Source organism: Lolium rigidum, chromosome 3 (assembly GCF_022539505.1).
Source record: "Lolium rigidum isolate FL_2022 chromosome 3, APGP_CSIRO_Lrig_0.1, whole genome shotgun sequence".
Taxonomy (NCBI): Eukaryota; Viridiplantae; Streptophyta; class Magnoliopsida; order Poales; family Poaceae; genus Lolium; species Lolium rigidum.
Window position 1 is genome coordinate 215,507,143 of NC_061510.1, and position 11,855 is coordinate 215,518,997.

General features: G+C 42.6%; 1 protein-coding gene across 2 annotated transcripts; it reads right to left on the minus strand.

The window, feature by feature from the left end:
* Nucleotides 1–258: 258 nt before the first annotated feature.
* LOC124702991 (cysteine-rich receptor-like protein kinase 10) lies at nucleotides 259–3,427 on the minus strand. 2 transcript variants are annotated; one of them, XM_047235186.1, is made up of 7 exons: nucleotides 2,409–3,417; nucleotides 2,222–2,323; nucleotides 1,919–2,097; nucleotides 1,380–1,590; nucleotides 1,038–1,275; nucleotides 781–931; nucleotides 259–692 (listed from the first exon to the last, which is right to left on the minus strand). In XM_047235186.1, the coding sequence occupies exons 1-7, from the start codon at nucleotides 3,307–3,309 to the stop codon at nucleotides 390–392; spliced, it is 2,085 nt and encodes a 694-aa protein (XP_047091142.1). In that variant the 5' UTR covers nucleotides 3,310–3,417; the 3' UTR covers nucleotides 259–389. The 2 variants fall into 2 exon arrangements, with proteins under 2 accessions (XP_047091142.1, XP_047091143.1); XM_047235187.1 differs by lacking the exon at nucleotides 259–692 and having other exon boundaries at nucleotides 837–931; nucleotides 1,033–1,275; nucleotides 2,409–3,427.
* Between the last annotated feature and the right edge of the window lie 8,428 nt (nucleotides 3,428–11,855).

An 11,855-nucleotide genomic window follows, 5' to 3' on the forward strand; every position in this document is an offset into this window, starting at 1 on the left:
AGTTTTAAATGTTTAACTAAATATATATCAAAACATCACTTTTTGTGAGCTAGTGGAATCTAGTACCATCTTAAAATGACATTGTTACACTTCACCAATATAATGAGTTACAAAGTCACTGAAATGACCACACTAGCCCTCGTGATGATTAAGTACTAGCGATCGGATGTAAATAATTGTGCCGTCAAAGAGTAAATGCATACATGAGGCCTTGAGGAGACAATAATGCATTTAGTTATACATGGTTACAGCAAGAAATGCCATGAAATTTTAATCTTGAAAACCTAAAACATCATTTGATCTTGTCCAAGAAAATAGGTAAAAGTAAGAACACTTTCAATTAATTTATGAAATAAGAGAGAAATCATAATATCTAGAATAGTAAGAAATTATCTACCACATAGGATAGATATTGTCATATCATTAATGCTAGATGGCCCAGGGACTACTAAAGCCACTTCCTCTGTTACTCGTATGTGGAAATATGCTGGATAGTTAGGTTCAGGCAAGACGATGCTCTCACTGCTTAACATAGACACTACGTCTGACATGGTGGGCCGATCATCAGCCTTCTCTTGCACACATATAAGTCCAATGTTAACACATCTCATTGCCTCTGTTGTAGAAATCTCCGAAACTAATGATGGATCTATGAGCTCAATCCATCTTTGTTCTTTCCATAGCTTCCATGCCTTCGAGAATTTAATTATAGATTACATAAATGTTGATCACTTCATAAGAAAAAAATAATGCTGTATATTAGATACAGAGAAGACTCACATGTCTAAGAAGGTTGAAGAACTTCCCGTGTTGTTGGAAACCTGAGTTTCTTGTACCACTGATTATCTCAAGAATTAGCACGCCAAAGCTGAATACATCAGATTTGATTGAGAAGATTCCCGCAGAAGCATACTCAGGAGCCATATACCCACTGAAATAATGTATGAGAAAAATTAAACATTTATACTTATCTGTCTTTTTTTTTGGGGTTCAGTTACATGGTAATCAGGATAGACTAACGCGTAGGAAAACCTTACTATGTCCCAGCAATCTTTTCTGTATTCCCTTCAACATCATTAGAGTTGAATATCTTAGCAAGCCCAAAATCTGAAATTTTAGGATTCATTTCATTGTCCAACAAAATGTTGCTTGCTTTCAGATCTCTATGTATGACACGCAGTCGAGAGAGCTTATGCAAATATAGAAGTCCTTGCGATATGCCTTCAATTATTGCTAGGCGTTTATTCCAGTTTAGTACAATTCGTTTTGCTTCATCTGCAAAGCAATTACGCATACCACAGCTTCAGCACTCAGACACAGGCCACGCCAAATCAGAAGGAAAAAAAGAGTCAATACTAGAATACTGAGAGAAGTAATACCGAAGATAAAGAAGTCTAAGCTTTTGTTTGGCAAATATTCGTAGATCACCATTTTCTCCCCTCGTTGTGAGCAACATCCCAAGAGCCTAACCAGGTTTGTATGCTGAAGCTTGGCTATGAGTTGAACTTCATTCTTGAACTCCATGAAACCCTGCCCTGAGTGTGAAGCAAGTCTCTTAACAGCTATTTCCCGACCATCAGGAAACTGGCCCTAAACAAGTTTAACAAAGTTTTATCAGTTATATTCTATTGCAGCGCAACTGTTTTTGATCTTCACAAATTATCTGCTAGCGCTGAACAAGACTTATGGGTCAGCTGAATTAAAATTTACTCAAAAATTAGAAAACTAGGTACTCCCTCCTGCCCTAAATACTGGTTGCAGGTTCAATGAATCAAGACACATTTTAGCCCTTTTTTTTTAAATCTTCGACAAATATTTAGGGCCGGAGGGAGTACTATGATAATAGAATACGCTATGGATGAACCATGCTTTGATATTTTTTCTCTTTTGCTATGCCAATGCATGATTTTGGTTTTACCTTGTAAACGGGGCCAAAGCCACCTTGCCCCAATTTGTTTGCATCCAAGAAGTTATTCGTAGCATCCGATATTTGTGGCAAGTCAAAAAAGGTGAAGTCGGAGTTACTTCCATCTAGCTCCCAAACTTGTTCATCTTTGAGCACATTCACGTTAGTCTTCTCAGGAAAGTTTGTTTTACCTAATAAACACAAAAAGGAGAAATAATGTGCATAATCCTTTCAAGTTATTTCCATTGCATGTATGATACATCATGACTAAATGTTGTGAGAGGAAATTACAAAAAAAAAGTATTGACTACCTACCTTTCTTGTGTCCTCTCATGAATGCAAAGCAAACTGTGAAGCAAAACAATGTTGCCAGTAGAGGAACAATGATGGCATTGACCAATATCTTCATCTCACGCTCTATACTACCAGAAAAAGATTTCACATTAATGCATATGTTGTTATATATCGATGATCCTTAATACGGTGACAGAGTTTTCCTTACTCTTGTATATCTTGGTGGGCACGAAGACCGGCGCTGGTGGCGAAGCCGTCGTGTTCGTCGTCCTTGTTGTTGTTTGTACCACGCCAGACGAGTTGGTGGTTCTTACATACATGGGCTGGCCCTGGTAGAACAGATGCGTCCCGTACCTGAAATTACAGCACGCAGCCACAGCCCATGCGCCTTGCCGGCTGATGGATTCGGGATACGTCTCCACGAACTTGTTCTTGATACCGTGGAGGCAGCTCCGGCAGTCATCCGGCGGCATGTCCGGGTTGCACTGCGCCGAAGAGTATATCACTGCCGGTAAGGCACCAGTGCTGTTGACTTCCACGCGGCCCGTGGCGTACCTCGCCGTGGTGTACGCCGCCATCCTGGCCGTCTCGTCGAGCAGCGACTCGACGACGTCGCTGGCGTTCTCGCCTCTAAGGGTATCCGGAGCAGGTGCAGGTCCTGACATGGGCTTGATGTCGTCGTGCCCGATGAGCACCAGTAAACTTTCGGTGGCATTACTGCCGTAAGAGATGATGTCATGGCTGGAGTAACTGAGGATACAAGTCTCGCGCAGGACACGAGCTGTCTTCATCAGCACGCACAGGTCCTGCGCGTCACGGAACGCGGCGCCGACGCAGTCGGCGCAGGCCGAGGCATTGGTGGCGGCATCGCCGTGGCAGAGCGCGACGCCGTAGACGGTGTCAGGGGCGATGCCCACGGAGCCCTTGGTGAAGAGGGTGATCGGTGTCGACGAGGCGTTCTTGCGGAGCGCCGCGGATAGGAGTTCAAGGTTGGCTCCGTAGGTGCTTACCGCCGTGTAGCCGCCGCCGGTGACGCCGCAGAGGTGCCCCAGTGGATCAGCAGCGGCGAACGGCGTGAAGCAGAGAGTGAGCAGAATGACGGCGATCATGGCTGTAGCTGGATAAGCATCTACGGGAAAGTGAGAAGGGAGGAGCTTGTGTCAAGTAGTAGGCGATATATGGGCATCGATCTCGATCAGCAGGGAAACCTGGCCTTCCCGGCAGTCTGATCGATCGAGTGGATGTATCGATTCCCTTGCCCGTACGATTTGTTCACATGTAGCTCCTGCTTTTCTCTGGATCGATGATATATATCCAGACCTTAGCATCCCTAAACAAATTAGTATTTGCTACTGTTAACAGTGGAGCAAACACGAGTACAAGACGCGAATGTCATGATGAGACCGAGGCTGCATGCATGCATCTGTCACCACAAACGCATTTAACAGCACATCAATCGGTTGTAAATATAATTCGAGGGGAGCACAAATTTGACAAAATAGAGTTTCTTCGTGAGCATCATATTTCACTATAGTATAGTCTGATTAGGCGTTGGGTGCGTGCTCGTGAATTGGAAAAAAAAATAACAGGACCGGGCAAATGAGATGGAAAGTTAAGTTGTTAGAGAAAGCTGAAAAGATATATCACAAGATAGATAAATATCGAAGGTGGCGATGGAATTAGTTCGTTTCACCGCATAGGGGTTACTTTTCAGATATAGATCAAGCTGAAAACAATAGTATTGGCGAATTCTTTTGTACTAGTAGAGGCCTTAGATACCTCAAAAAAAAAAAGTAGAGGCGTTAGACAGGAGATCATTTCCCCCCCTCTCCTTTTCAATGCAGCAGTAGATATTATAACTAGGATGCTTGTTAAGGAAGCTAATAATAATCATATTAAAGGCATTGGTTGTGACCTCAGACCTAGAGGGGTCATTTGTTTACAATATGCAGATGATACCATCTTGTTTTTTGATTGCAACACTGAATTTGCAACCATCCTCAAAATGGTCCTTACTTGCTTTGAGCAAGTCTCTGGGATGCGGATTAATTATAATAAAAGTGAACTTATTCCTCTTTGTTTAGAGGAATTAGATATCTCTGTTTTAGCTGATATTTTTGGGTGTACTATTGGTACTTTACCCATTAAATACATTGGAATTACTTTGCATTTTGACACGCTTAGAAGGGTGGAGTTTATTAAAAAAAGCTTAGGAGGGTGGATATCCAGCCTTTCATCGACAAAATCCTCAAAAGGATCTCTGTCTGGAGAGGGAAGCTTCTCTCTTATGCAGCCAGGGTCATTCTTATCAAAGCTTGTCTAGCCAGCATTCCCATTTATCTGCTTTCCTTTTTCAAATTTCCTAAATGGGCTCTTGATTTGATCAACTCCCAAATGACAAACTGTCTTTGGAATGACTTTGAAGGCCAGAGGAAGTTACACATAGCCAACTAGAAACTCATCTGTAAATAGAAGGAGTTTGGTGGGAAGTCTTGATCTTGCCAATGTAAACCTCTGCCTCCTTGCCTCCTGGATTAAAAGATACAGTTTGGATGATGGGAAGCTTTGGAAAAGTATGGTAGATGCTAAGTACAATACCCAGAATCCAAATATTTTTTTGTAGTAAAACAACTGGAGTCTCCCAGTTCTGGGAAGGGGTCATGTGGGTTGTTCAAAGCATTAAGTTTGGATATAGATGGTAGGTTGGGGATGGTTCTAAGGTTAGATTCTGGGAAGGCACCTGGTTTGGAAGCTCGCCCTTAGCTGCCCAATTCTTTAACATCTACATTTTGTGCAATGAACATAATATGACAATCCAGAACATATGGGATGGCTCTCAACTAAAACTAACCTTTAGAAAAAAATTTAATTCTGCGCTCATGCATCTTTGGTATGAGCTAGAAGCTATAGCTAATAATATTTCTTTTTATGGTTCTCTTGATGCTTTGATTTGGAAGTATGAAAATACGAGGGCTTATTCCACCTCCTCCCTATATTATCAATTTTGGTGGTGTTCCACCTGTTTACATTCCTGCAGTTTGGAATTTTCATATACAACCTAGAGTTCACATTTTCCTTTGGCTCTTGTCACATAACAAGCTTATGACCAGGGACAATTTAAAAAAACTTAACAAACCAGTAGATTGCATCTTTTGTGTTGTAGAGGAAACTGTGCATCATATCTCTTCTTTCAGTGCATTGCTTGCAGCTACACAGATTTGGCAAACCATTTCTCAAATTTTGATGTTGAAGTGGGAGATGATTACTTCTTTGTTGCTAAGTTTTGGATAGCTAATAAAAGGCATGCAACTCTAAATTCTGTTTGCGCTCCTTCTCTTTGGTGCCTCTGGAAAATGAGGAATGATACGATCTTTAATGGTCTACCTTGTTTTGACATATGTCAGGTGTGGATGATGATCTTTCACTCAGTGAATAGGTGGAAACTCATCTTCGAAGATCACATGAAGGCTGGAGTGGAGACCTTCTGCTCAGAGGTGTGTCTTCGAATTTTGTCATCTCTCCTAGCCCTGAGAAGCAGTCCAGATCGTTGCTCATCTCCTGATGCTAAAACGGCAGTGATTCATGGCACATGGGCACTCCTACTTTCGTCCTTGAGCCGTCGGCGCTCAACTCACCCTCTACCGTTTTATCACCTGGGCAGTGCCGTTAGTTTTTGTTGTTTCTCTTCATGTTGTACCTTTCTCGTCTTTGCTCTTTCTGGTAGTTTATATGGAGACTTGTTTTTGTAATTATGTATGAACCTGTGGTATTGTCTGGTTTCGTTGATTTATCAATGGAACCAAGGATTAGATCCATGTTGATCTAAAAACAGATCAGGCCGGGTAGAAATAAATAATAGAACAATAACATCACATGATTTTTCATGAGAACACCGGGTGATTGAAAATAAAGAGAGAAAATATAGATGAAAGGCTCTAGAGAGGTGGCAAGTGAGCATGGTGACCGACGCCAATTAAATGGGAACGGAGGCAGAACTTCCTAAGCGCCCACGGAAGTATCCCCAATCATGTTGCAATACTTTTTTTGTACATAGAGGTATAATCTTGTATTACCCCACATTGCAAATGGTGTGTTACAAGATAATATCGATCTACCTTACCAAGCTATGTTTGCTTGTGTTGTAGTGCATCCTGCATATATTAGAATGTTAAGTCATGATTAAGTGTAGACTAATTTTTTCAAGAGTAAGTGTAGACTAATTAAGGTTGATATGGTAAGTACAAGTTTCATGGGAAGTGTGTGGCGTGCAGTGGTTGCTGGAAACTAAAATAAATTCGTCGTATATATATCACACTTTGGAGGTAGAAGATTCTCGTGTAAAGAAAGAGACCAATACAAAATGCCATACAAAATGTGCGATGCTTGAAGCTTGATCATGTGAATGGGTTGCAATTTCAGCTAGCTGAAAATTAAAAAATGTGTATTTTCTTCCTTCGTGAGGTTGTCTGTTTTTAGAACATAGTACAATGCAGACACTCACAAACATGCACGTACATTTACCCCTATGAACTCACACATGCACACCCTACCCCTATGAGCACCTTCGAGGAACTGAGTTGGCATATCTTGAGATTGACGAAGTCACCACTTGCTCATCGTTATTGACGGGCACGTCACCTACCACTGGGAGCATAGCGTCGGTAAATCCTGAAATTAATCCAGGTAAATGCAAACACCCATGCCAAATCTAGAACTTGAACATGGGTAGGCTGGTTCCACCACAAGGAACCTAACCACCAAAGCAAAGCTCAGTTTGCCTTCGTGAGGCTGTCGTGTTGTTTTTTATGTTTCATTATTAGTAGCAAACAATATCAACATGTCATCGTTTATTAGGAAACATACCAGTGTGTTGTAGCGGGAAAGAAAAATTCAAAAATACAAGAAAACGCAAAATCATCTTTCTTCAATTTCCTGGCGCTATAATTTAGGCATATCTCATCTATGGTCCAGTCCACATGATTATTGTAAACTTTCCTATCATCTGAAAGTTAAAAAATTGTAACAACAGAAGCATCATTTGGAGGATAATAGATTGAGCAAAAGGCTTAGACTCCGCTTGAGGATCCACCCTACCCTACGGCTCAGCCACGCAAGACACCATGAGCTACCTCTCTCTCTTGTTGTTGATGGTCACACACAACGTAGTAGCATAGCATAGAGTAGCATGCAAATGGATGTTGAAGATATGTCCGAGAGGCAATAATAAAAGAGTTAATAAGTTATTATTATATCTTTATGTTTATGATAAATATTTATATGTCATGTTATAATTGTATTAACCGGAAGCATTGATACATCTGTGTTTTGTAACAAAACGGAGTCCCTAGTAAGTCTCTCGTTTAGCTAACTTGTTGATTAATCGATGATCAAAGTTTCATGTTCATGAACATTGGATGTTGTTAATAACAAGATTATGTCATTAGGAGAATGATATGATGGACACACACCGATCATAAGCATAGAAATAAGATCAAGTCATTGAGTTTGTTTTGATGTAGCTCTTAAATGCATGAGATTGTGTTAATCACTAACACTAGAAGAATGCTTTGATGACATGAAACGCCACACCGTAACAGGGTGATTATAAAGGTGGCGTTGGGTATTATGAAACTGATAGTTGAGGATCATAAATCAAGAGTGGGATTTGTCACCAGTGGGCCCACCATCCGGGAGAGGCCACATGGGCCGGGGGTGCATCTTGGCCTCTTGGGCCAGGCGCACCAAGCCCTGAAGGGTAAGATCAAATCCTAGAGATAAGATCAATCCCATGAAAATAGGGGGCAATCTTGGTGTGGGGGGAAGCCCCCCCCCCCTCCCCTCTCCATGCGTTGCCCCTAGAGGTGGGGCCAAGGGAGGCCAACCCTGGCCGCTCCATCCCTCTATAAATAGAGGTGAGGGGGGAGGCCAGCCACACTTTGACACCCAAACCCTAGTCGCCACCCTCTCTCCCTACTTTCTCATGCACCGGCTTGGAGAAGCCCTACAGGATTCCTACTCCACACCACCACACCGTCGTGCTGCTCGGATTCCATGGAGGATCTATTACATCTGATACCCACTGGAGCGGGGAGAGATCGTCATCATTGACACCGTACGTGTGGCCAAGTACGGAGGTGTTGCCCGCTTGCAGCGCCGAAAGGAGTTCATCTCGAACTTGAGTTCAGAAAAGAGTACGACTACTTCATCCATGAGATCTGATCTCATTACCACAAGAGTAGGGGTGGACACACAGCTCTAGGCTCTAGGCTCTAGGCTCAAGGCTTGGATTGGGCTTGACGTGGCTCGAAGGTGCGACAAGACAAGCCTAAACCTTCCGACCAAGGCTCGACAATCCCGCTCGATGAAGCTCACAAGCCGGATCGAAGGCTCGATGTAATAAAAAATACACAATGATCTTTGCTATAAATGTAGCATTTCACAATAATAAACACCAATTCAACATCAATACAAGGATGGAGCCAACAAGGTGGATGAGTGGGGCATGCCCCACCCTAAGATTTTGTCATGTTAGCTTGTGTACCAGTATATATCTTAGAGAGAAAAAATAAAGCCAGGTAGGCCTGGCCCAGGTAGCGAACCAAAAAGGATCGCCCCTAAATTTTCTAGTTGTCGTTTCAGTCCTAGGTTCTGATCGTCCCTAGACGCTAGAGGACAGTAGGCCGCTAGGCAGGGTTGATCGCTCCGGCGGAAATAGTGACGACTACAGCAGTATTGATAATGAGCAGCACTGAGGCGACAAGGGAGGGAGCCTATGGCAGCACTCAACAAGCTGAGGCGCAAAATTTGAATAGCCTTAAATTTTAATTATACAATCGGTGTATAGGTTGATTCTTGATCAGTACATACATAAGTTTTCAGTGTAATTAATCACATAATATGGTGATTTATTTTTTGAGGGAAACAGAGGATTAGATGAGTTGACTTGTAACTATGCTGCAGCGTAGTACTGTTGAAATATTAAAATTAATGAAAATTTGCATCATATGTATTTTAAAGTACAACCAAGATAATTCCTATATGCAAACATCAGACCCAATCTACCTTTTGTGCTTTAGAAAATTTTATACCATGTGACAAAAAATATGTTTACTTGCTCCACCCTAGCGTAAAATCATGGATTCGCCACTACATCAATATATCTATAATATTGTCTAACAAGTTTCACAAAGTACCAATAAGAAAAACAGTAGCATATATCAGAAGTTCGGCGCACAAATGCATGCACTTAGTAGTGTTATACATCACCGACACATGCACTTAGTTCAAGAAATACCAATAGACCATCAACAAATACATCTTCCTGGGACATGGTATCATTCTTTCATGAGAATTGTATTTCTCATTAGAGCCATTTGCCGGCTGCACATAGAGTAAACCCATCGATACAATCACACTAAATAAACATAAGACAATACATGTAGTGGTGTTGCTGCATCAATTACCGTTCGTGGTGGACAATCTGCTGCTGATAGCTGTCATGGTCATGGTGAATCTGTTGCTCCTATTGCAACGACATCTGATAGGGCAAAGGTGTCCGATCTTTCGATGAGAGTATGATAACTTCGATTTGTTGTGGAGTTCGTGCTTGACGATCCGACTACACGTGCAAAGCTCGTGCGCCAATGCAATCGCTAGGACAATCTCCGAGAGTTACTGATGTTGCGGATGCACGATCAGCCTGACCAGCGAGGGTCTTAATTCCTACCTGAAATCGAGAACAAGTAAGAACTAATATTGCAATCAGAATATTGCGGATGAAGATGAAACCTTTATTGAATAAGGTGGGATTCCGAATAGTCGGTCTTGTTCTGGACGTTGGCCTCAAAAGAAGTACACGAGAGTTGCAGCAATGACTAACTTTTAATCTAATCAAAATCCGAGTCTAAACGTGATGGCTATGGGTGTATTTGTTGGAGATATGCCCAAGAGGCAATAATAAAGTGGTTATTATATATCTTTGTGTTTATGATAAATGTTTATATACCATGTTATAATTGTATTAACCGAAACATTGATACATGTGTGTTATGTAAACAACAAGGAGTCCCTAGTAAGCCTCTTGTATAACTAGCTTGTTGATTAATAGATGATCATAGTTTCGTGATCATGAACATTGGATGTTATTAATAACAAGGTTATGTCATTATGTGAATGATGTAATGGACACACCCAATTAAGCGTAGCATAAGATCACGTAATTAAGTTCATTTGCTATAAGTTTTCGATACATAGTTACCTAGTCCTTTCGACCATGAGATCATTTAAATCACTTATGCCGGAAGGGTACTTTGATTACATCAAACGCCATTACGTAAATGGGTGGTTATAAAGGTGGGATTAGGTATCCGGAAAGTATGAGTTGAGGCATATGGATCAACAGTGGGATTTGTCCATCCCGATGACGGATAGATATACTCTGGGCCCTCTCGGTGGAATGTCGTCTAATTAGCTTGCAAGCATATGAATGGTTCATAAGATACCACACACCACGGTACGAGTAAAGAGTACTTGTCATGAGACGAGGTTGAACGAGGTATAGAGATACCGATGATCAAACCTCGGACAAGTAAAATATCGCGTGACAAAGGGAATCGGTATCGTATGTAAATGGTTCATTCGATCACTAAGTCATCGTTGAATATGTGGGAGCCATTATGGATCTCCGGATCCCGCTATTGGTTATTGGTCGGAGAGAAGTCTCAACCATGTCTGCATAGTTCGCGAACCGTAGGGTGACACACTTAAGGTTTGATGTCGTTTAAGTAGATATGGAATATGGAATGGAGTTCGGAGTCTCGGATGGGATCCAGGACATCACGAGGAGTTCCGGAATGGTCCGGAGAATAAGATTCGTACATAGGAAGTCATTTTACAAGTTTGAAAATGATTCGGTGCATTTATGGAAGGTTCTAGAAGGTTCTAGAAAAGTCCGGAAGAAATCACTATGGAAGGCGGAGTCCCGAAGGGACTCCACTAGCATGGTTGGCCAACCCTAAGGGGGGGGAGTCCCAGGTGGACTCCACCTAAGGTGGCCGGCCACCCCCCCTCAAGGAAAGGTGGGAGTCCCACCTTGAGTAGGAGTCCCACCTTGGGTAGGTTTCCCACCTTATGCCAAGTTTGTGTGTTGGGGTCTTATTCGAAGACTTGAACTACAACTCTTGGGGTCTTCCACCTATATAATGAGGAGCAAGGGAAGGGGGCCGGCCACACCAAGCCTCTCTTGGCCGCAGCCCCCAAGTGGCCGGTGCCCCAAAACCCCCCTCTCCCCAAACCCTAGCATCCCTCCTCCACATAATACTCCCGCAGTGCATAGACGAAGTCCTACCGGAGTTCTCCACCACCACCGTCACCATGCCGTCGTGCTGCCGGGATTCCGAGGAGGATCTACTACTTCCGCTGCCCGCTGGAACGGGGAGAAGGACGTCTTCTTCATCAACACCGTACGTGTGACCGAGTACGGAGGTGCTGCCCGATTGTGGCACCGTCAAGATCTTCTACGCGCTTTTGAAAGCGGCAAGTGATCATCTTCTGCAACAACGAGATCTAATCTCGTAGGCTTTGGAAATCTTCAAGGGTTAGTCTCGTGACCCCCTCGTTGCTACCGTCTTCTAGATTAGATGTAACACCCCAACTT